At 38.1% G+C, this 26,063-nt stretch overlaps 1 protein-coding gene across 4 annotated transcripts in view; it reads left to right on the forward strand.

The window, feature by feature from the left end:
* LOC100686848 (monocarboxylate transporter 1-like) overlaps positions 1 to 25,800 on the forward strand; it is a 36,964-nt gene extending 11,164 nt beyond the window's left edge. For 2 of the 4 annotated variants that reach the window (XM_038562339.1, XM_038562337.1), the window contains exons 2-5: positions 15,258 to 15,518; positions 16,612 to 16,755; positions 20,144 to 21,010; positions 23,157 to 25,800. In XM_038562339.1, coding sequence (XP_038418267.1) covers positions 15,302 to 15,518; positions 16,612 to 16,755; positions 20,144 to 21,010; positions 23,157 to 23,365 — 1,437 coding nt within the window. In that variant the 5' untranslated portion in view covers positions 15,258 to 15,301 and the 3' untranslated portion in view covers positions 23,366 to 25,800. Of the gene's footprint in view, positions 1 to 11,807; positions 12,151 to 15,257; positions 15,519 to 15,983; positions 16,007 to 16,611; positions 16,756 to 20,143; positions 21,011 to 23,156 lie in introns of those variants that run through there. The other 2 variants (XM_038562338.1, XM_038562340.1) reach the window with 2 other exon arrangements.
* Positions 25,801 to 26,063: the final 263 nt, after the last annotated feature.

The raw sequence follows: 26,063 nt of genomic DNA on the forward strand, positions 1-26,063 counted from the left end.
AATAAATCTTAAGAATGCCTGGGTGGCTTAGGTGGTTAAATGTCTGCCTTTGGCCCAAGTCATGATCTCCAGGTCCTGGGATCCAGCCCCACAACTGGCTCCCAGCTCAGTAGGGAGTCGTCTTCACCCTCTCCCTCTGCCTTTTCCCCTGCTTATTCTCTCTCTGCTTCTGTCTCTCAAATGAAGAAATAAATATTTTAAAAAATAAATCTTAAAAAATAGATAGTATACAGTAAAGTGAAACATAGAGGGAAATATGTAGTCTTATAGTATTCAATTTATAGTATTTTAAGTCTTGTAGTGCTTGAATTGGAAAAGTAGGGCTAATCCACCTTATGTTTAAAATAGAACAGAATAAATTCCAAAAATGTAAGTGAGCATAAGGATGATTATAAAAAAAAAAGATGATTATAAAAGTAGTATCAGAAATCAATGAGAAAGGGGGTGAGAGAACAATAAAAAGTCAATAAACCTGAGAATAGTCTTTTCTTTTAAGTAAACTCTATGCCCAGCTTGAGGTTTGAATTCACAACCCCAAGATCAAGACCCACATACTAAACTGAGGATGTTCTTTGAAGAAAACTGATAAAATAAAAAAAAAAAAAGAAAACTGATAAAATAGATAAACTTCTAAGATTAATAGGGGGAAAGAAGACCCAATTTTTTTTTAAAGATTTTATTTATTTATTCGTAGAAACACAGAGAATGAGAGGCAGAGACACAGGCAGAGGGAGAAGCAGGCCTCATGCAGAGAGCCTGATGTGGGACTCCATCCCAGGTCTCCAGGATCATGCCCTGGGCTGCAGGCGGCGCTAAACCGCTGTGTCACCAGGGCTGCCCAGAAGACCCAAATATTAATGATAAACGGAATATAACTACAGACCCATAAAGAGATTAAAATATAAAAATTCTGTGCCTGTAAATTTGAAAACCTTAACAAATTGGAAGAAGTTACAGAAAAATATGAAGAAAGATTCAAAATGCCATCATAGGAATGGAGAGAGACCTATAATTGTTAAGGAAATGGAAATAGATGATTTGAAATCTCCCAGAAAGAAAATACAAGGTCTAGGTGTTTTTTACAAATAAATTCTACCAGTCTTTCAAGGGACAGATCATTCCAATCTTATATAATCTCTTCCTGAGATGAGGGAAAAGAACAGCTCTAAACTCACTTTGTGACTCTAATATAATTTTGATACTGCAATCAGAAAAGGACAGTATGAGAAGGGAAAATTATGTTTTCAAATAATTTATAGACACAGTTCAAAAAATCCAAACTAAATATTGGCACATTTAATTTAGAAATGTATTAAGAAGATAATATATTGTGACCAAGTTGAGACTACCCAAGGAATGCAAGATGGTTTAACATATAAATATAAATATAAATATATATGTTATTAACTACTTTTACAGATGAAAGAAGAAATGTCATGTGAAGGCATTTTAAAGAATTCTGTGGTCATTCAATTTAAAATAAATTCCTAATTAGCTAAGAATAAAACTTTCTATATCTGATAGCATATCTACGAAACTCTGGAGTAAATACTTTTCTTGATGATGAAACGTCATATACATCACCTTTAAAATCATAAAACAGGGCTGAATTGTGTCACTTCAAAATTCATATGTTGAAGACCTAACCCCCAGCAGCTCAGAATATGACGGTATTTGGAGATAGAGCCTTTAAAATTTAAGGTAAAGTGATGTTATATGAGTAGGCCCTAATTCAATGTGACTAGTATCCTAATAAAAAGAGGAGAGGGGAGCCCCTGGATGGCTCAGTCAGTTAAGTGTCTGGTTTTGGCATGTCATGATCTCAGAGTCCTGGGATTGAGCCCCACATCAGGCTCCAGGCTCAGCAAGGAGTCTGCTTCTCCCATTCCCTCTATTATTCCTTCACCCTCTACCCCTCACTCCACTTGTGCTCTCTCTCCATCTCAAATAAATAAAATATTAAAAAAAAAAAAAAGAGGAGAGACACAAGAACTTGCACACAGAGAAATAACAATGTGAATAGATAGTAACAGGGTAGCTGTCTACAAACCAAGGACAGAGGCCTCAGAAGAAACCAAACCTGCTTACACTTGATCTGGTACTTCTAGCCTCCGGAATTGTAAGAAAATAAATTTCTATTGTTTAAACCACTTAGTCTGTGGTATTTATTATGGCAGCCTTAGCCTTCACTTCATTTGATAGTGAACCCAGCACAGTAAGATAGGGAAAAAAGGTGTGAGAATTAGAAAGGAGGAAACCAAATTATAATAATCCCAGGTAAAGTGCACCTGGTGGCTCAGTTGGTTGGACTTCTGACTCTTGATTGCAGCTGGGCCATGATCTTGGGGTCATGAAATCGAGCCCCCAGTCAGGCTCTGCTCTCAGCAGGAAGTCTGCTTGAAATTCTCTCTCTCCCCTTCCCTCTGCCCTTCCTCCTGCTCTCTTTCTCTCAAATAAATAAATCTTGGAAAAAAATAATCCCAGGTAATATGATTGTCTATGTAGAAAACCTTAAAGAATATACTAGTTAACTATTAAAAATAATAAAACATTTACAAGTTTTTCAAATTAAAAATCAGTATACAAAAATCAGTTCTGGTGGTACTTCTGTAATGATGGAGTGAGGCTCCCTGAAAATCTGTTCCTCCATAAAAGCAATGAGAACACTGATAAAAAAATTCTAAAATCATCTTTTTTGAACTCAAAATTAACCAAAGGTTTATAACAACCTAATGAATATGTACATAAGAAAATAGCTGAATCTAAGAATAGCAAGATTCGTGATGTTTAACCAGTCCCATGATGGGACTCATCCTTTTCTCTCCAGTTTTGTAAAATCATTAAAAACAAATAACTTCACAATCACAGTAGCCATGAAAACCAGCAGCCTAATTAGCACCTAGTGGGGCAGAATGGGTTTGGAACCCTCTAAAAAGCCCCATTTTCAGAGAATTGTCATTATTTAACGTATCTGATTCCTCATTAACCCCCAATCAGAGGGCTTATCTTTATTTGACCTGATTCAAAGCTTGCTTAGTGTGAACAGCCTTTTCCCCAGGACATTTGTTGAAAAAAATCAGAGGCAATTGCTTAACATCTCAACTGCCTGAGTTGGAAAAACAACTGGGGCAAACAAAAAGCTGATCAAACACCTAAAAGGAAAGTCTTGTGAATAAAATATCCATAGGGGATTTTGAAAAACTCTGACATAATCCTGGGACTCTAGAAGGTCATACACATGTGACTATACCCATGTTCAGGAAGGACCTGAGAAAGCCTGAATTTCCCACCACTGCCTCACCTTGAAGCCCTGGGCAAGCAGGAACTGAAGACTAATGTAGAGGTGTAAGCTGCCTGCTAGAGACTTGAAAATATTCCCCACCATACACGAAATGCCCTTTGGCAATACCTGGGTGATATCCTGATTCAAGGCATTTCAGGAAGTCTTTGTTCAATTGTTGACTTAACACTAAGCGAAACTGAGCAGAAATTTCAGTGACCACATATGACAACAAAACAAAACAAACCAACAACTACAAAGTTCACAGACGTTGTTCAGGAAGTCATTAAACAAAAGGCAATAACATCATCAACACAAACCACAAACAGTGATAACAACTAACCCTGGGGAGGGGGGAATCCCTGGGTAGCTCAGCGGTTTAGCTCCTGCCTTTGGCCCAGGGTGTGATCCTGGAGTCCCGGGATCAAGTCACACATCGGGCTCCCTGCATGGAGCCTGCTTCTCCCTCTGCCTGTATCTCTGCCTCTCTCTCTCTCTCTCTGTCTCTCATGAATGAATAAATAAAATCTTTAAAACAAAACAAAACACTGGGGAGGGTGGGAATCTGATTCCCAGAGCTTCCACATATGTAAAATGTCCAGTTATCAAGAACAACAACAAAAATAGGAGACACAAAAGAAACAGGAAGTATGGTCTACACAGGAGGAAAAATCGTTCAATAGAAACTATCCCTAAGGAAGCCCAGATATTGGACTTACTAGACAAAATCTTTAAATTAGCTATTATAAATATGTTCAAATAATTATAGAAAACCATCTCTAAAGAACTGAAGGTATGAGAACAATGTCTTACCAAATAGAGACTATCAATCAATAAAGAGTAATTATGAAAAAGAACCAAATAGAAGTTTGGAGTAGAAAAGTACAATAACTGAATGAAATACTTCGGAGAGGACCCCATAAGCAGACTTGAGCTGGCAGAAGGAAGATTCCGTGAACTTAAATATAGGTCAGTTGATATTATCAAGTCAAAGAAAAGAGAATGAAGAAAAATGAATAGAATCCCAGAGACCTGTGGAACATCAACTGTACAAACATATGCATAATAGGAACCTCAGAAGAAAATGAAAGAAAGGGACAGAAAAAAACATTTTAAGATATAATGGCCAAAAATTCTGCAAATTTGATGAAAAACAATCTACATATCCAAGAAGCTCCACAAACTCTAATAAACTCAGAGATCCACAAAGGGACACATTACAATCTTCCAAAAGTGAAAGACAATTCTGAAAGTAGCAAGAGAGAAGCAATTCATCACAAATGATTCTCAGCTAGTTTTTTTTTTTTTTTAAGATTTTTATTTGAGACAGAGTGAGAGAGGACAAGTGGGGAAATGGGTGAAGACTGAGGGAGCTGAACAGGGAGCCTGACACAGGGCTCCATCCCAGGATCCTGAGACCATGACCTGAGCTGAAATCAGATGCTTAACTGACAGAGCCACTCAGGTGCCCTATAACAGCTATTTTTTAAGTTAAAAGTCATGGAAGCTGGGGTGCCTGGGTGGCTCAGTCAGTTGAGCATTTGACTCTTGATTTCAGTTTGAGTCATGATCTCAGGGTTGTGGCATCAAGCCCCAAATTGGGCTACATGCTCAGCACAGAGTTTTCTTGGGATTCTCTCTCTCCCTCCCTCTCCCCACTGCTGCTCCTTCTCCCACTCACTCTCTCTAAAGAAAGAAGAAGAAGAAGAAGAAAAAACCCAAAGAAACCATGGAAAAAGAACACAGTGGGATGAAATATTCAAAGTGCTGAAACAAAAAGACTGTCCACCAAGAATTCTATAGCCAGTAAAACTAACCTTCAAAATGAATAGGAGAGGGGGATCCCTGGGTGGCTCAGCGGTTTGGCGCCTGCCTTTGGCCCAGGGCGCGATCCTGGAGTCCCAGGATCAAGTCCCACATCGGGGTCCCGGCATGGAGCCTGCTTCTCCCTCCTCCTGTGTCTCTGCCTCTTTCTCTCTCTATGTCTATCATAAATAAATAAATAAATAAATAAATAAATAAATAAATAAATAAATCTTTTTAAAAAAATAAATAGGAAGGTTAAACATTCCCAGATAAACAAAAACTGAGAGAATTCATTGCCTGCCATCCTGCACTACAAAAAATACCAAAAAATGTCCTTCATGTTGCATTGAAAGGACACTAGAATCCACATAAAAAAATACAGAACACCAATAAAGGTAAGTACATAAATAAATATAAAAGACTGTATACGTTTATTTTTTATTTGTAACTTTTTCTTTTTTTTTTAATTTTTATTTTTTAGTATTTTTTTTTTGTAACTTTTTTCTTCTACCTGATTTGAAAGATGACTATATATAGCAAACATTACAATTTATGGGCTTATAATGTATAATGATGTAATTTGTATGGCAATGATACTATAAAAATGAGGAAGAAGTGGGTATAGGAGCACAGTTTTTGTATGCTACTGCAACTAAGTTGGTATTAATCCACACTAGATTGTTTTAAATTAAGATATTAATTGGAGACTGACCTGGGTGGCACAGTCAGTTAAGTGTCTGACTCTTGATTTTGCTCAGGTCATGATCTCATGGGTTGTGAGACTGAGTCCCATGTGAAGCTCTGTGCACAGCAGGGAGTCTGTTGGGATTCACTCTCTCCCTCTCCCTTAGCCCCTCCCCACTGTATGTGCATGCTCACTCTCTCTGAAATAAATAAATCTTCAAAAAAAATTAATTGCAATCCACAGACAACTACTAAGAGAATAGCAAAAATAGAGTGAAGTAAACAAGGTAATTAAAGGGGCAAACTAAAAAATATCTGTTTAACATAAAAGAAGACCTTGATGGAGAAATAGAGAAACAAAAAAGACATTAGACTTAGAGAAAACAAATAGGAAAATGGCAGACTTAAATCCTATCTTATCAGTAATTACATCAGATGTCTTCTTTGGAGAAATGTCTATTCATGTCTTTTGCCCATTTCTCAGTTGGATTCTTTGATTTTTTTTGATGTTGAATTGTTAGTTCTTTATATATTTTGGATACTAACCCTTTATCAGAGATGTCATTTGCAAATACCTTCTCCCATTCAGTAGGTTGTCTTTTTGTTTCCTTTGCTATGCAGAAGCTTTTTATTCTGATGTAGTCCTTATATTTTATTTTTGCTTTTGTTTCTCTTACATCAGGAAACATATCTAGAAAAATGTTGTTATGGCTGATGTCAGAAAAATTACTGTTTGTGCTCTCTTTTAGGATTTTTATGGTTTCAGGTCTCACATTAGGTTCTTATTCCATTTTGAGTTTATTTTTGTGTATCGTATAGGAAAACTTCATTCTTTTGCATGTAGCTGTCCAATTTTCCCAGCACCATTTGTTGAATTTGGAGATGAACCTTTAAAGACTTAATTAAGGTAAAATGATGTTATATGGGTAGGCCCTAATCCAATATGACTAGTATAAAAAGAAGACAGAGGAGTGTGTGAATGGCTCAGTTGATTAAGTATTTGCCTTCAGCTCAGGTCATGATCTTAGGGTTCTGAGATTGAGCCCCATATCAGTCTCCCTGCTCAGCAGGGAGTCTGCTTCTCCCTCTCCCTCTGCCCCTTTCCCCTGCTTGTGTTCTCTCTTTCTCTCTCAAATATATAAATAAAATCCTTAAACAAAATAAACAGATGAGAAAAAAAAAGATATACTATGCAAACAGTAACTGAAGGAAAGCAAGAATGACTATGAGAAAATCAGGCAAAATAGATTAAGACAAAAATTGTTACTAGACACACTTGTGTTATGGTCAATCCATCAAGAAGACATCACAACTATAAATAAATACAAACCTAACAACAGAGCCCCAAAATACATGAAGCAAAAACTGATGGAATTAAAGGAGAAAATAGACAACTTAATAATAATAGTTGGAGATTCAACAACGATTTAATAGAACAACTACACAGAAAATCAAAGATATAGAAGACTTGAGCAACACTCTGAGTAAACCAAAAAACATTCATAAAACACTTCACCCAACAACAGTAGAGTATACAATGAAATATTCATGGAACCTTTTCAGGATAGAGCAATGTATTAGGCCACAAATATGTCTCCATATATTTAAAAGGACTCCAATGTGTTCTCTGACCACAGTGAAGTGAACTTGATCCCTGCTCAGTGAGGAGTCTGCTTCTCTCTCTCTCTCCCTCTGCCCCTTCTCCTGTGCTCATGCTCTCTCTCTCAAATATTAAATGAAGTCTTAAAAAAAATCCTCCCTCCCTTTCTGCTCTCTCTCACTCTTCCTCTCTTCCCCTTTCTAAAAAAAAAATCTCAAAGTTAATAACTTTTTACCTTAAGAAACTTGAAAAACAGCTAAATGCAAAGCAAACAGAATAAAGGAAATAATAAAGATTAGAAAATACATAAATGAACTAGAAAGTACAAAAATAACAAAAATTCAATGAAACCGAAAGATGGTTTTTAGAAAGAGAAAAAAAAGTGACAAACTTTTAACTAAACTACCAGGGGAAAGAAGAAAGAGAAGACACAAATTACTAAAACCAGAAATGCGGGTACATTATGTGTAATGAAGAATTAACCTCACCCATAGAGAGATCTGGCCTTTGCCCTGGCAACTGCAGTTTGGTCTCTAGGCCTCTGAAACTCCTGCCTAATAAGAGTATATTTGTTTGCCCGGGGCCTTTGGCCATATTGTATTATTTCCAACCTTCAAAAGAACTAGAGACTAAAGATATTAGCTCACCTATTGGGAAGAGCTGCAGACTGATCAAGCTCCATTGAAAACTCTGGACACTTAAGATTTGAGTGAGCTTTTCTGGTTGGTAACACTCTGTATTGTCACTGGGAAGAGTTAATGGTATCCAGGACCATGAGAAGAGATGACCAGAAGCTCTGCATTTGGACATCTTCCAGACTCTGCCCTGTGGATCTCTTCCTATGGCTCATTTTATCCCGTGTCCTTTTCCTGTAATAAGTCATGAACATAATAGCTTTTAGTAAGTTCTGTGAGTCTTTCTATTAAATTATCAAAGCTGAGAGTGTTTTTAGAAACACTTCCACCTTTTCCCCACTAAATTTACAATTAGTGTTAAAAGTGAGGGTAGTCTTGTGGGGACTGTTCCTAGCTGGCTAAAACTCTCTGTATATCATTACTGACCTTACAGAAATAAAAAGAACTGGAAGGAAATACTATGAACATGTTAACAAATTAGAAAACCTAAAGGAAATTAACAAGTTTCTAGAAAGGAAAGCTACCAAAGTGACTCAAGTAAATCTGAATATATCTTTTATATTAAAGAGATTGACGTAATCATTAAAAAAAAAAAAAAACCACAAAGAAAACTCAAAGCCCAGATGGCCTCACTAGTAAATTCTATGAAATATTTAAAGAAGAACTAACACTAAACACTAATCCTTTACAGGCTTTTTCAGGAAATAGTAGAAGAGGAAACACTTCCCGGTTTGTTTTTTGAAGCTAGTATTACCCAGGTACCAAAACTAAAGATATCACAAGAAAAGAAAACTACAAATCACTACCCTTTACTAATGTAGATGCAAAAATTCTCAACAAAATATAAGCAAACTGGGACACCTAGGTGGCTCAGTGGTTAAGCGTCTGCCTTCAACCCAGGGAGTGATTCTGGAGTCCTCAGATCAAGCCCCATGTCGGGCTCCCAGCATGGAGCCTGCTTCTCCTTCTGCCTGTGTCTCTGCCTTTCTCTGTGTGTCTCTCATGAATAAAAAAAAAAAAAAAAAAAAAATATATATATATATATATATATATATATATATATATATATATGCAAACTGAATCCAGCAACACATAAAATGGGTAATATACCATGACAAGCTGAGATTTTTATCTCAGAAAATGGGAATTCAGGGCACCCAGGGTATCTCAGCGGTTTAGCGCCGCCTTCAGCCCAGGGCATGATCCTGGAGACCCAGGATCCAGTCCCACGTGGGGCTCCCTGCATGGAGCCTGCTTCTCCCTCTGCCTGTGTCTCTGCCCCCGCCCCTCTGTGTCTCTCATGAATAAACAAATAAAATCTTAAAAAAAAAAAAGGAAATGGGAATTCATGTTGCTCAACTTAACAAAAATCAGGCAATATGCCAAACCACATTAATGGAATTAAGACCAAAAACCACATGATCATCTTAATAGACTTAAAACAATGCATTTGATATAATCCAACACCCTTTCATGATAAAAACACTCAACAATTAGAATGAAACTCCCCAAGCTTATACTTACAAGCTTAATAAAGGGCATTTACAAAAAACTATAGTTAACATCATATTTAATGGTAAACTGCTAAAATCTTTCCCTCTAAGGTCAGAAATAAAACAAGGATCCCTCTCTTACTACTTCTATTTAACATTGTCCTGGAGGTTTTATCCGGCCAACTAGGCAATTTAAAAAAGCATTCAGATTATAAAGGAAGATGTAAATCTTATAAACATAAATATTAGAAGTAATAATGATGTGATCACAGATAGTGTGATCTTATAAACATAAGTATTAGAAATAATAAAGTTAAACAAATGTGCAGGATGCAAGATTAATATACAAAAACCAATTATATTTCAATACACTACCTATGAAAAGTCCAAAAGCAAAATTAAGAAAACAATTCAAGTTATAATCCCATCAAAAATAACATATTCAGGAATAAATTTAAACAAGGAGGTTCAAGACATGTACAATGAGATCTATAAAACATTACTGAAAGATGTCCTAAATCAATAGAAAAGCTTCCTGTGTTCTGGATCAGAAGATTTGATATTGTTAAGATGGCATTACTCCCCAAATCTATCTACAGATTCAACATAGTCCTCAAAATCTCAGCTATTTTTCTTTTTTTTTGCAGAAATTAACAACAGATCCTAAAATTTATATAGAAATGCAAGGACTCATAATTATCATAACTACTTTGGAAAAGAAGAAAAGTGGAAGACTCATGCTTCTTGTCAAAACTTAGTATAAAGCTACAGTAATTAGGACTTTGTGGTATTGCCAGAAGGCTAAATATATAGATTAAGGGAATATAATGAAGAGTCCAGAAACAAACCAATACATCAATGGTCAATTGACTTTCAACAAGGGTGCCAAGGCCATCCAATGAGAAAATAATAGTCTTCTCAACAAATTGTGCTGAAGTAACTTAGATATCCATATGCAAGAGAAAGAATTTGGACCCCTACCTCAATAAAACCCCTACCCCTACTCTACAGATATTAACTCAAAATGGATCAGACCTGGGCAGCCCAGGTGGCTTAGCAGTTTAGCACCACCTTCAGCCCAGGGCGTGATCCTGGAGACCCAGGATCAAGTCCCACGTAGATTCCATGTATGGAGCCTGCTTCTCCCTCTGCCTGTGTCTATGCCTCTGTGTGTATGTGTGTGTGTCTGTGTCTGTGTGTCTGTGTGCCTGTGTGTGTCTGTGTCTCATGAATAAATAAATAAAATCTTTTAAAAAATGGATCAGACCTAAATGTAAGAGCTACAACTATAAACCTCTTAGAAGTAAACATAGGAGTGAATCTCTATGACCTTGGATTAGGCAATGGTCTCTTTTTAAAAAAAATATTTCATTTATTTATTCATGAGAGAGAGAGAGAGAGAGAGGCAGAGACACAGATAGAGGGAGAAGCAGGCTCCATGCAGGGAGGCTGTTGTGGGACTTGATCCCAGGTCTCCGGGATCACACCCTGGGCTGAAGACAGGTGCTAAACCCAGGGATCCCTAGGCAATGGTCTCTCAATCTGATGCCAAAAGCACAAGCAACAAAAGAAAAATAAATCAGACTTCGTCAAAATGTTTGTGCTTTAAGAGACATCACCAAAAAAGTGAAAAGGCAATGCAATGAGTGAGAAAAAATATTTGCAATTCATTTATCTGATAGGCAACTTGAATCTAGAATTCAGGCATACCTCATTTTACTATGTTTTACTATATCGCTCTTTGCATGTATTGTGGTTTTTTGTTTGTTTTTTACAAACTGAAGGTTTATGGCAACGTTGAGACAAGTCTATCGGTATCCCATTTTTTCCAACTGTGTTAGTTCACTTCACGTTTCTGTGTCACATTTGGTAATTCTTGCAGTATTTCAAACTTTTTAATTATATTTGTTATGATGCCTTGTGATCAGTAACATTGTTACTATAATAATTGTTTTGGGGTGTGACAAACCACACCCATAGAAAACAGTGAGCTTAATAAATGTTGTGTCTGCTATGACTGCTCTAACTGATTCCCCCCGTCTCTCTCCATCCTCAGGCTTCCCTACTGACTAAGACACAACAATATTGCAGTTAGGTCAGTTAATAACCCTGCAATGGTCTCTAGGTGTTCAAGTGAAAGCGGACTTGCATGTCTCTTTCTTTAAATCAAAAGGCAGAAATTATTAAATTTAGTGAGGAAGTTATGTTGAAAGCCAAAATAGGCCAAAAGTTAGGCCTCTTGATCCAGATAGCTGAGTTGTGAATAAAGGAAAAGTTCTTTTTTTTTTTTTTTTTTTTTTTTTAAGGGAAAGTTCTTGATGGAAATTAAAAGTGCTACTCTAGTGAATAGACAAATGGTAAGAAACTGCTTTATTGCTGATATGTAGAAAGTTTTAGGGGTCTGAATAGAAGATCAAACACGCCTCAACATTCCCTTAAGCCCAAGCCTAATCCAGAACAAGACCCTACCTCTCATCAATTCTGTGAAGGCCAAGAGAGGTGAGGAAGCTGCAGAAGAGAAGTTGGAAGCTAGCAGAGATTGGTTCATGATGTTTAAGGAAAGAAGCTGTCTCTGTAACAGAAGACAGTGCATCATGGAGCAGCAAGTGCTGATGTAGAAGCCCAGCAAGTTATCCAGAAGATGTAGCCAAGGTAATTAATGAAGGTGACTATGCAAAAAAACAGATTGTCAACGTAGGCAAAACAGTCTTCTATTGAAAGAATATGCTATCTAGGTCTTTTGTCACTACAGAAAAGAAGTCAGTGCCTGGTTTCAAAGCTTCAAAGGACAGGCTGATTCTCTTGATAGAGACTAATGTAGCTAGTGACTTTGAGTGGAAGCCAGTGCTCATTTACCATTCTGAAAATCCTAGGGACCCTTAAGAATAATGCTAAATCTATTTTGCCTGTGCTCTATAAATGTAATAACAAGATATGGATGACAGCACATCTGTTTACAACATGAGTTACTGAATATTTTAAGTGCACTGTTGAGACCTACTGCTTATAAAAAAAAAAAAAAGATTCCTTTCAAAATATTACTCTCATTCACCATATACCTTGTCACCAAAAAGTTCTCATGGACATGGACTATGAGATTAACGTCATTTTCTTGCTTGCTAACAAGCATCCATTCTCCAGCCCATGGATCAAAGAGTAATTTCAACTTTCAATGGTTATCATTTAAGAGATACATTTCATAAGGTGATAGCTACCATAAACAGCAATTCCTCTGATGCATGTAGGCAAAGTAAATTGAAAAACTTCTAGAAAGGATTCACTATTCTATTTTTTTTTAAAGATTTATTTATTTATTTGGGGGGGGGAGAGAGAGTGCATGCATGAGTAGGGGGAGGGGCAGAGAGAGAGAGGGGAAGAATCTCAAGCAGACTCCCAGCTGAGCACAGAGCCCAACACAGGGCTTGATCCCAGGACCCTGAGCCCAAACTAAGAGCTAGATACTTAACTGACTGAGCCGCCCAGGTGCCCCAGGATTCACTATTCTAGACACCGTTAAGAACATCTGTGATTCATGGGAAAAGGTTCCAATATCAACATTAAAGGAATTTGGAAAAGTTAAATCCAGCCCTCATAGATGACTTTGAGGGGCTCAAAACTTCAGTGGAGGAAGTAGCTACAGATGTGGTGGAAACAGCAAGTGAACTTGAATTAGAAATACAACCCGAAGATGGCTCTGATTTGCTACAATCTCATGATAAAATTTTAATGGGTGAGCAGCTGCTTCTGATGGATGAGGAAAGAAAGTGATTTCCTAAGATGAAATCTTCTTTGGATAAAGGTGCTGTGAAGATTGCTGAAATGACAACAGAGGGTTTAGAATAGCACATACACTTAGTTGATCAAGTGGCAGCAGTTTTAGAAGATTGATCCTGTTTTTAAAGCATTTCTATATTCTGCAGGTAAAATGCTATCAAACCACATTACATGCTACAAATTGTTCATGAAAGGAAGAGTCAACCAATGTGACAAACTTCACTGTTGTCTTATCTGAAGAAATTGCCCCAGCCACTCCAGCCTTCAGCAACCACCACCCTGTTTAGTCAGAAGCCCTCAACATCCAGGCAAGACCCTCCCCCAGCAAAAAGATTATGACTCTCTGAAAGCTCAGATGATGGTTAGCAATTTTCTAACAATGAAGTATTTTTTTAAAGATTTTATCTATTCATAGAGACACAGCTAGAGAGAGAGGCAGAGGGAGAAGCAGGCACCATGCAGGGAGCCCGACATGGGACTCGATCCCAGGTCTCCAGGATCACGCCCTGGGCTGCAGGCAGCGCTAAACCGCTGCGCCACTGGGGCTTCCCTAACAATGAAGTATTTTTAAGTTAAGACATATACATCATCTTTTTAGACATAATGGTATTGCACACTTAACAGACTACACTGTAGCGTAAACATAACTTATATGCACTGTGAAACCAAAATTCATTTAACTTGCTTTACTACAATACTTGCTTTATTTTAGTGGTCTGGAACTGAACCTACAATATCTCTGAGGTATGCCTGTATATAAAGAACTCTTACCACTCCATGGTTTAAAAAATCTGACTAAAAAATAGGCAGCAAATTTGAATAGGCATTTCTCCAAAGAAGACACTTCACCAAAGACATATATCAAAAAAAGATATACAGATGGCCAGTAAGCACATGAAAAGATGCTCACCATCAGTAGTAATCAGAGAAATGAAAATCCAAATAATGATGAGTTACCACTCCAGACATATTAGGGTGGTTGGAAATCATAAAGAGACATAACAAATATCGGTGATGGTATAGAAACATTGGAACCTTATACATTGCTTGTGGAATTGTAAAATGGTGCAACTACTTTGCAAAAGAGCCTGGCAGTTTCTCAAAATATTAAACAATTACCAGAGGACCTAGAATTTCTCCTGAGTATAAACCCAGAAGAATTGAAAACTTGTCCACACACAAGTTTCATAGCAACATTATTCATAATACCCCCAAAGTAGAGAGAACTTTTCTTTTGAAAATTGCTATATATCTAGTGAGGTGTGGGATATTAGTATGTCCTCCCTGACCTTTTTAAGTTAGCCTATAATTTCTAGAAAACAGAAAAATCAGGTGAGTATTGGAGAATATATTTTGGGAAAGAAGAGAAATTATAAAGGAAATACTAGATTGTGAACCTTTTATAGTGTGTGTATTTGTGAGTTTTGCATGTAGGTAAGTCAAATGAGTTATTTAGTTATCCCTGATAATGTGAAAAAGTACTGATCTCTGTTATTAAAACAAGTATGTTTACAAATTTGAAGAAGCAATATATTTATTGGAAAGGATTGAAAAGGATTTTGGTGAATGGTTCAAGTAGTGGTGAGTTTATAACTTTAAGCCTATAAAAATTTGGGGCAGTACTATAACTCTTGGTTTTTTTTCTACTCTTTTCACAGAGTACAAGTAACATTGAAAAGTGTTTCAGGGATACCTAGGTGGCTCAGTTGGCTAAGCATCTACCTCAGCTTCAGGATCCCAGGATCCTGGAATCAGGCTCTACCTGAGGCTCCCTGTTCAGTGGGGAGCTTGCTTCTCCCTCTCCCACTGCCTGCTGCTCCCCCTGCTTGTGCTCTGACTCTCTCCTTGTCAAATAAATAAATAAAATCTTAAAAAAAGAAAAAAAGAAGTGTTTTGGTTATTTATAACATAAGTGTAAGGGATTTTATGGAAGTGCTTTATATTGACCTACTTGTTGAGTACTATTTTAATTTCAAATCCTTTAGATATTTGGATTGGAACTGCATTTTGGAATTCATCATTACTTACAATGTCACCATCAAATGACCATCCAGTTAGACCCACCCCCCCAGATGGAGGCTGGGGATGGGCAGTGGTTGTTGGAGCTTTTATATCCATTGGTTTCTCTTGTGCGTTTGGCAAATCTATTTCTGTATTTTACAAAGAAATTGAAGAAATATTTAATGCCAGCACCAGCGAAGTGTCATGGATCTCTTCTATTGTGTTTGCTGTCATGTATGCTGGAGGTAAGTGCCCAGAAAGCCTGCTCTTTTAATTTTCAATAGTCAGACAAAAGCTCCATGTTAAGTAGTTTTTGTTCTTGATGTGTGTGATATGTGTAAGATATTTTAAATGTTAGTTTTTGAAGCTATGTAATTGGCATCATTTATTTTTCATTCCCTTTAACAATAAAGTCTACACATAGCCTTGTACTGTCAGATCAGTTACATTGCAAAACAGATATCATTATAAAGGGTAACTGTCTTTAAGAATGATTTTTGTGTTGGTTGCTGGTGTATGGAAAGTCATTCGATGTTTGTGTTTTAATTAAATATTCCTGCTAACTTCTATTACTTCCAATAGTTTATTGGTAGATTTTTTTCAAAATTATAAGATAGACAAACATCTTTTGCAAATACTGATAGTTTGGTTTCTTCCTTTCCTTATACATTTCTTGCCCCCTGTCTTACTGCACTGCCTCGGACCTCCAGTATAATGTTGAAGAAAAGTGATGGTAGGCATTCTTGTTTTGTAGTTCTGTTTTGGTTTTGTTGTTGTTTTCTATGAGAAACAAAGTACATTTCAGCTAATTTGAAAATATGCTGGAAAGTCAGAAGTTGGATCAGGCTTGCTCATACATTGCATCACATTCATGCACATTTGCTCCATCTCAAAAATTAAAGACAAAGCAAACTTGCTACAAATATGTTGTTTATATCCTAGATACATGTATCCTGTGTTTCCAGGATACAAGTACAGGAAACATCCTATAATCACTTATAATCAGGCTATTTGCAGCCTAATCTGCCTTGAAGGAGATAGGTTAAGACCTTCCATACTTCAGTTAAAATCCATCCTGTATGTTCTAGATGTATAGAGGAAGTACATAATACATTGTACAATCAATGCTATATTTTTCCCATTACACAAACCTGGGACTCTGAAATAAAGTAGGAAGCAGTATTTCTTACCCCTGTTTTCTTTTTTATCTGTTTATTTTGTGGAGTGGGGTATTTATGTCTCTGCATCTTTTCATGTTGGGAATGCCTTGTACAGGTGTATACACCTGTGAGGGGTAGGTTTCTGCTCTATGTTATTAAGTTGTTTGCTCTCTCCTAGGTCCTATCAGCAGTATCCTGGTGAATAAATATGGCAGTCGTCCAATCATGGTTGTTGGCGGCTGCCTGTCAGGCTGTGGCTTGATTGCGGCTTCTTTCTCCAAAACTGTACAGGAACTTTACTTGTATATTGGATTTATTGGAGGTGAGTTGCTACTGATATATTTTCAAGCATTACTTATTATATGGACTCTTTGTAGCATTCATCTGATCCCCAAGCATTACTTATTATATGGACTCTTTGTAGCATTCATCTGCCAATTCTTTTGAAAAAAAATGAAAGCTCTTTGTTAGAAAAATTATTGGGTCATTATTAAGAGCTATACATATGTTAATAGCATAGTACCAGAGAAACATGTCTTTATTTTTTTTTAAGATTTTATTTATTTGAGAGACAGCATGAGGGAGAAGCAGACTCCCTGCTGAGCAGGACCCTGAGCCAAAGGCAGATGCTTAAGAGACTGAGCCACCCAGGTGCCCCCCAGAGAAACATGTCTTTAAAGAAAGTTCTGGTACTTCGGGGTTATTTTTCATTAAAAGGGAGGGTTTTTTTCTTTCTTTCTTCCTTTTTTTTTAAGATTTTATTTATTTATTCATGAGAGACACAGAGAGAGGGGCAGAGAAAAAGGCAGAGGGAGAAGCAGGCTTCATGCAGTGAGCCTGATGTGGGACTCAATCCTATGTCTTTAGGATCACACTCTGGGCTGAAGGCAAGCGCCAAACCATGAGCCACCCAGGCATCCCTCTTTTTTTTTTTTTTTAATCTTAAAAAACATAATGGCCATAGTAAAGAGTGTGTGGCAAGTTGTTGAAATGGTGATCAGCTATTCCCACTCATTATCCTACTACCCAAGAAGAAATTGTTTCAAATTAGAATAGGAGAGAATGTCAGATACAAAGTAAGAATTTTCTGGTAAAGTAGTCATACACATTTTCCCCTGTCAGATACATGCCCCCCCTCCTAATAGCTAAATTTGGGAAATGAAACTGCTGGGGATAAAGAATATAGGTCATCCATTGCACTACAATTCAGAGAAAAACATTAATATTTTGATGCTCATATATTTTTTATGCATACACATATACTTTTTTAAAAAGATTTTATTTATTTATTTGACAGAGAGAGAGAGAGCACACGCATCAGGAGTAGCAGGCAGAGGGAGAGGGAGAAGCAGGCTCCTTGATGAGCAAGTAGCCCAATGTGGGGCACGACCCCAGGACCCTGGGACCATGACCTGAGTTGAATGCAGACATGCAACTGATTGAGCCACCCAGGCACTTCACATATATACTTTTTTTTTAGAAAAAAAGGGATAAGATTACGTATCACATTTGTAACCAATTTTTTAAAAACTTACTAATACATTATGTATATAGTTCCCCATCTCAATAAACATACTGCTGCAGATACTTTTTTTCCATTGGGTGAATGTGCCATAGTTTATTTCACCATTCTCTAATTGAACGACCTTTAGGTTGTTTATATTTTTTACTATTATTAAACAGCTTTTGTATGATAATGCTTCTCTGTATATCTTTGTGAACATGATAATTTCCTCAGGGCAAATTTTAGAAGTGGTATCACTGGGGGAAAAGGTTTTTGATAGTATTGACCAAATATCCTTTTAGAAAGATTCTAATAGGGATTCCCTGGGTAGCTCAGTGGTTTGGCGCCTGCCTTTGGTCCAGGGTGCGATCCTGGAGTCCCAGGATCAAGTCCCGCGTCGGGCTCCTGGCATGGAGCCTGCTTCTCCCTCCTCCTGTGTCTCTACCTTTCTCTCTCTCTCTCTCTCTCTCTATATATATATATATATATAAAATAAATAAATCTAAAAAAAAAAGAAAGATTCTAATACTGTACAGTCCCACCGGCAGGATATGAGATAATGCCAATAGCAGGTATTTTCTTTTTGGATCTGTACTTTTACTACATTAATTAAAATTTTAAGCATTTAAATATTTTAATTCATTTAGAATATTTGGACAACATAAGGAAGGAACAATATTTGTTCCCCTTGGTTATTCAGCCTGTTCATTATTTCATTTATTAACTTATTCAATAAATATTTATTGAGTCCCTACCATATGTTAGGGACTCTTCCAAGCTCTATGGGGATTAAGTCAACATGATAGACAAGATTCCTGCTCTATAGTGGAGAGAAGCAGACAATAAGCAGACAAACAAATACATGAATAAATAAGAAAAATATCAGCTTGTGATAAGTGCTTTGCAAAAACTTGAAACAGAATTTTGATGGAGAAGGATTGAATGACCCCTAAAGGGAAGGCCTCTCTCTCAGAGTTGGTGACCTTGAGTGGAGAACTGAATGGCAAGTAGTATCCAGGTTTGTGAAAATCTAGAGGAACAACTGTGCTCAGCACCTATGAGAAAACACTGGGTTGCAGGTAGGGAGGTAGGTAAGGGCCAAATCATGGTGCTTCCTAACCCAGAGCAAAAAGCTGTGGATGGCAGTCATTAGAGAGATGGAATGGGCACATTCTAATCAGGTTTACCTAGTAAGGGAGCCAGAATGGGAGACCACTTAGGAGGTTATTGGGATACTTGTCTCAGCTCCATTGATTGAAAAATCTACTATTTCCCTATTAACTTAATGTGTCTTTCGGTCCTATTCTTGGACTTTTCCCCAATTTTATTGATCAGTTTTTCTATTTCTGACTAAGTGCATGCTGTTCTCATTACTATAGCTGTAGAAAATATTTATATACCTGTTAGTGTTGATCCTGTCAATTATTTATACTTTTGGAATATTTTAATATATTTGTTTTCTGGGTGGTATTCTTTTTTAAGATTTATTTATTATTTTAAAGGGAGGGTGAGAGAGCAGGGGGAGGGGCAGAGAAAGAGGGAGAGAATCCCAAGCAGAATCCGCACTGAGTGCGGAGCTGGATGTGGAGCTGGATCTTAGAACCCCAAGATCGTAACCTGAGACAAAATCAAGAGTCGGGATGCTTAACTGACTGAGCTATACAGGTGTCACATCTCTGGGTGTATTTTAGAGTCATTGTACTTCATCTGAAAAATCGAATACATTGACATTTTCATAGAAATTACATTAAAATTAATGAATTTAGTGAGATAATGTTACTATCTTCACAATGTTGTATTTACTGTTCTAAAATATTTTCCCTCTCCCCACCACCCACTTTCTTCTTTTCCTGCCCTCTGCCCCTCCTCTTCCATCTTGCTCTCTGAATTTATAAAACTCATCTTCTCTCCTTTTTGTTTTCAATTTCCTATTCTTCAGGAAACCTAAAATTATGAAATTAAAGGAGCCTACATTTATTATTCTTATTATTGTTAAAGCAAAAAGAATTATTTTAATAATATATTTTATATCTAGTATTTGCTGCATAAAGAGATTTATATCTGTGTTTGATAACAGCCCACTTAATGATCTACTGGTTATGATGATGATTTTGACCTCTTGCCATTCAGTTTGTCTAGTTGGTTAATAACAAATATGTTTCTGACATTTATTTTGATATGTAATTCTTCCCCCCGTCCTTCCCAGGTCTCGGGCTTGCCTTCAACTTGAATCCAGCCCTGACCATGATTGGCAAGTATTTCTACAAGAGGCGACCGCTGGCAAACGGACTGGCCATGGCAGGCAGCCCTGTGTTCCTCTCTACTCTGGCTCCCCTCAATCAGACTCTCTTTGATATCTTTGGCTGGAGGGGAAGCTTCCTAATTCTTGGGGGCCTCCTACTAAACTGCTGTGTAGCTGGAGCCCTGATGCGACCAATAGGGCCGCCACCAACCAGTGTGGGGAAAGATAGATCTAAAGAATCCCTTCAGGAAGCTGGAAAATCTGACGAGAAAAAGGGAGCAGGTGATACAAATACAGACTTTAATGGCAGAAACCCTAAAGAGGAGAAACCATCGGTTTTTCAAACAGTTGAGAAACAGTTGGACTTATCCCTGTTTACCCACAGAGGCTTTCTACTGTACCTCTCTGGGAATGTGATCATGGTTTTTGGGCTGGCTACTCCTTTAGTCTTTCTTAATAGTTATGCCAAGAGTCAACATTACTCTAGTGAGAAGTCTGCCTTCCTTCTTTCTATTCTGTCTTTTCTCGATATTATAGCTAGACCTTCTATGGGACTTGTAGCCAACACCAAGTGGATAAGACCTCGAGTTCAGTATTTTTTTGCGGCTTCTATTGTTGCAAATGGAGTGTGTCATCTGCTAGCACCTTTAACCTCCAGCTACACTGGGTTCTGTGTCTATGTGGGCTTCCTTGGATTTGCATTTGGATGGCTCAGCTCAGTGTTGTTTGAAACACTGATGGACCTCGTTGGACCTCAGAGGTTCTCCAGCGCCGTGGGACTGGTGACCATTGTGGAATGCTGTCCTGTCCTCCTGGGGCCACCACTTTTAGGTATAGTATGCCTTACTACCTCTTTGGTTCTGTTAACATTAAACAGGCATAGAAGATGGAAAAGGTAATAGAAAACAGAGATTAGTGAGCTGCTTGGTGGCAGAGAACATTTCTCATTTCCATAGCCTCACTGTTGGCACAATGCTTGGCACAGCATAATTGCTCGGATTCTTAACAGAATTGAAAATATATTGAACCATCAACCTGAAAGAGGAGTCAAATGTTCTTACAAATGGCATTCTTTTTTGAAGTATGTTTTCTCTTCAGAAAACTTAATGTGCTTGTTGTAGAAAAACATGTAAAATACAACTCCACCTCTGATAGTAGCTCCCATGTAAGCTCATGGTTTACCAGCAACTGTTCTACTTTGTGTATCCTCATGTCTTACAAGCCTATGAAAGAGGACTGTCACAGTTCCTACTTCATAAGAACTAGAAACTTCGAAAGGTTAAATAATTTGCCTTATATCACATGGCTAGTAAGGGAGTATATAATTTGGGAACTGTTTCCTAAGATCATTAAATACTTCATCTTTTGAATTAATAGCTCATTAGATAACATTAGTGAAAATATAATTTGGCCTTCCTTTTATTTATTTATTTTATTTTTAAGATTTTATTTATTTACTAATGAGAGACACGGAGAGAGAGAGAGAGAGAGACAGAGGCAGAGACACAGGCAGAAGGGAGAAGCTGGCCCCATGCAGGGAGCCCCATGTGGGACTTGATCCCAGGACTCCAGGACCACGCCCCGGGCCAAAGGCAGGTGTCAAACCGCTGAGCCACCCAGGGATCCCCTGGCCCTCCTTTTAGATGTATACTTTTTGGAAGTATGATTTGGCTAGTGAGTGAGCATACATAAAAGAAAAGCCCTACAGCTGTCTTTTGATTCTGCTCTCTTCCTCCCCATATCTAGTGATTGTCCCAAGTCTTGTCAGTTTTCACCTCCTACATCTCTTTCTAATCAGCCCACTTTTCCATCACAACACCACTCTGTCCACAGCTCCTGTCTCCCATCTGGGCTGCCCCAGTAGCCTCCTAGCTGCTCTACCCAAATCCACTCTAGCCAGCCTTCAATCTGTTTTCTTCTCTGCAGGCAAAATTATCTGCAAATACAAACCTGATACCCCAGCTGCTTAGATCTTTCCAGTCGCTTCCCATTGTCCTTAGGGTGGAGATCAGATTCCCTCTAGTGGCCTACAAGGCGCCCCCCAACCCCCACCCCAACCTGGCCACCTGTCTCTCCAGCCTCATTTCCTGTCACTCACCTTTTGTTCTCTCTGCTCCAGCAATCCTGCCCTTCCTCCTTCCCCTCTCCCACCCCAGCTTCCCACCACCTGCCTTTGCACTTTGCTGTTCTCTGGCCACATCCTTCTCCCACCGCCTCCTCCTGGATAACTCCCATCCCCCTCTAGGTCTCTGCTTCATTTGCACTTTAAGGGAAGCCTCCCTGACCCTGCTGGCTGCTCCCAACCCCCCATTTTCTGCTTTCAAGCCCTCCTTGTCACAGTTTGTGTAGTGATTTGATTAACATTTCTCTTGTCCACTGAACTGTGGATGTTTGCTCCTCTGCTCTCCCTTATCCTCAGGGCCAGCAGCCCAGTGCCTGGTGTGTGTGCAGGCTCAGTAAGTAGTGCTGGATGACCAGCGCCCTGAGTTAGAAAAGCACAAGGAATCGTATTGGAATGGGTTATATTCAGTCTTCTCTTACGTGGAGAGTAAGGTTGTATGATATTCCTTAACATACCAATTTGATGAGGTGGTAACAAGGGATTTCATGGCCAAAAACATTTTGGAAACACCGAGTCTGATAGATATTTCTACTAGAGGACCTTGCAAAACCTTTAATATGCTAATGACGTTGTGAATCTTCACTAGAGAAGAATATGACAAGCCATTTCCTAAGTCTGACTTAAGATTTCATTACCTTTAAGTTGCTAAAAATAACAGGATATGCAAGGCCATCTAAAATCAAATGTCACATCATAAAAGATGTAATTTTTAGCAGTTCCTTTTTAGACAAATTCATCATTTGTGGGCTCTTTGTCTATTGGTTTTCATTTTCTTTCTGAGTGGATCCTTAAGCTTTATTTGGGGAAGGTATACTTGTTACTTTTGCCCACATAACTTTGTTTTGGATATCTTAGGTCGTCTGAATGACATCTATGGAGACTACAAATACACCTACTGGGCATGTGGTGTGATCCTAATTATCGCAGGCATCTACCTCTTCATTGGCATGGGCATCAATTATCAACTTGTGGCAAAAGAGCAGAAAGCAGAGAAGCAGCAGAAAAAGGAAAGTAGAGAGGAGAAGCCAAGAGAAGTTATTAAAACAGCAGAATCTATAGAATAGAGAGGCCCACGTGGCCCCAAAGAGGAGAAACATCTCGTCTGAATCATGGATAACCAGAGGAGCTTTGAACCAAACATTCTACTGAATCATGTTCTGTTAGTGCCGCTCACCACAGCCAGTGGACATCTGTGTGGAAGTGATACTGATGAGGGAGCAGAAGCCTAGCTGAGGACAAAGCATGAGCTGATACCCCCAACCTTACCTCTCCTGGGTGGGGTATATGTAGCATTCCTCCAGGGAGCTCCCAACTGTCTTAATGTGCATGTCTTGCTAGAGAGAAAAACAACCTTAACCTGATTATGGCAAGGCCTCCAGTATCTTGTAGGTCCTCTTTAGCATAGGAAAGTTCTTTTGTAAACCTTCCTTTTCCTGATCTCCCCCAACTCCCAAATATATAATCAGCCACCCCTCACAATTCAGGTATAGCTCTTTCTGCCCACAGGTCCTGTCCCCATGCTTTAATAAAACCACCATTTTGTACCAAGACATCTCAAGAATTCTTTCTTGGTCATTGGCTCTGGGACATCACCCCACTAAAACTCACCTATATTCAAAAATACATCAATATCAAGTGTCCATTGATGGGATTTTTATTTCATTCCTTACATCAATCATAATTTATATGTCACATCCTTTGGGATCAGGGGATTTGCAAAAGAAAGTTTCCTATTTGAAGTCATATTTACTAAGGTGTACTTTACATACAGTATAAATGTCTTTTATAAGATTATAGTTTGATGAATTTTGACGAGGTATTTAGATAAGTAACTATCACTCCAATACAGAACATTTCTAACAGACAATATAATTCCCTCCTGCCCCTCTGCAGTCAATTCCCTTCCCTTACCTACAGCCCCTAGCAAACATTGATCTGATTTCTGTCCCCTATAGTTTTGCCTTTTCCAGAATGGAATAAATGAAACCACATGGTATGTAGCTGGCATAGTAAGAAATATATATTTGCTCTTTGTCCCTAGTTCCTAGTACCTAGTTCCTAAAACCCTCGGCTTTCCCAAGTGATGAGTGTCTTTTGCATGCTTAGATGACTGGTGGCTAGAACCTCCTAGATAGCTTCAAGAATGAGGCTGGTCTCCAGAAAGACCAAGGCATGATTAAAGGGTTGGAACTTTCAGCCCTTCCCCATGACCTCTGGGGCAGGGGGGCAGGGGGTGGGTGGCATGGGAGAGCTAGAAGTTAAGTTCAATTACTAACAGTCAATGATTTAATCAATTGCATCTATGTAATGAAACCTCCATAAAAGCTAAACTACAAGGCTTAGAGAGCTTCCTGGTTGGTGAATACACTGATTGGGCTGGTGTTGGGAGGGTGCTCAGATGGAGCACAGAAACTCTGTGCCATGCCTCCCCACCATACCTTGCCTTTTGCATCCTGTGCATCCCTTCCATTTGGCTGTTCCTGAGTCATAGCCTTTAGAAATAAATCAATGAATGTAAGTAAAGTGTTTCCCTGAGTTCTGTGAAATTCCTGGCAAATTACCAAGCCAGAGAAAAAAGTGAAGGGAACTCCCAGCTTCTAGCTAGTTGGTCAGAGGTACAGGTGGCAACCTGGGACTTGTGGCTGGAATCTGAAGTAAGGGCAGCCTTGTGGGACTGAGCCTTTAAACCTGTGGAATCTGCACTAACTCTAGGGGCTTACTGTCAGCATTGAATTGCAGTATAGGATACCTAGTTTAGAGTCTGGAGAGTTGGAGAAGTGGTTGCTGTTGTGGAAAAAATGGAATGTGAGAAGTGTTGTGAGTAACTGAGTAATCTTTTGTGTCTAGCTTCTTTACATGGCATAATGTTTTAGGATTCATCCATGTCATTCCATTTATACATAGTTTGCTGCTTTTATTGCTTAGTAATATTCTTTGTACGGATGTACCATAATTTATATCTCTCCACTGATTGATGGACTTTGGTTTTTTTCCACTTTTAGGCTATTATGAATAAAGCCTCTATAAACATTCCCAGAGAGGTCTGTGTAGACATATGCTTTCATTTATCTGGGGAAAATGCCTAGCATTGGGGTTTCTGGGTCATGTGGCAAATACATGTTTAACTTTGTAAGAAACTATAAAACTATTGTGGAAGTAGCCAAACCATTTTGTAACTCAACTAGCAATGTATGAGAATTCTAGTAATTCTGCATCCTTGTCAGCATCTGGCATTGTCAGGCTTTTTAATTTTAATTTCTCTGACAACTAATGATGTTGACCATTTTTTCATGAGCTTGGTCATCTGTATATTTTTAGCAAAACCTTTTTAATCCTGAAATTTGACAGAGTCTTAGAAACATTTAAGTACCTTACATGTTTGTGATGAGCACTGGGTGTTATATATAAGTGATGAATCATTCAATTCTACTCCTGAAACTAATATTACACTATATGTTAACTAACTAAAATTTAAATAAAACACTGAAACAAAAAAATACTTAAGAGCCTTGAGTTTTTATCTTTAAAACAATTTAAGTGACTTTTCCTGACATATTTGACAGTGAAATGAGCACTGTATTTGAAAATCCTGAAATGTGTGACAATGTATTTAAATAGGTGGTTATGAAGTCTAATATCTATTAGGATCTAGGATCTAATGGAAATATCCTTATGTTATAAGTGTGATGCAATATTAAATGAAAAAGCACAACACAAACTGGTTGGTCAGTATATATAATCTACTTTTAGGGGGAAAATGGG

This window comes from Canis lupus, chromosome 17, assembly GCF_011100685.1.
Source record: "Canis lupus familiaris isolate Mischka breed German Shepherd chromosome 17, alternate assembly UU_Cfam_GSD_1.0, whole genome shotgun sequence".
In the NCBI taxonomy this organism is placed as follows: domain Eukaryota; kingdom Metazoa; phylum Chordata; class Mammalia; order Carnivora; family Canidae; genus Canis; species Canis lupus.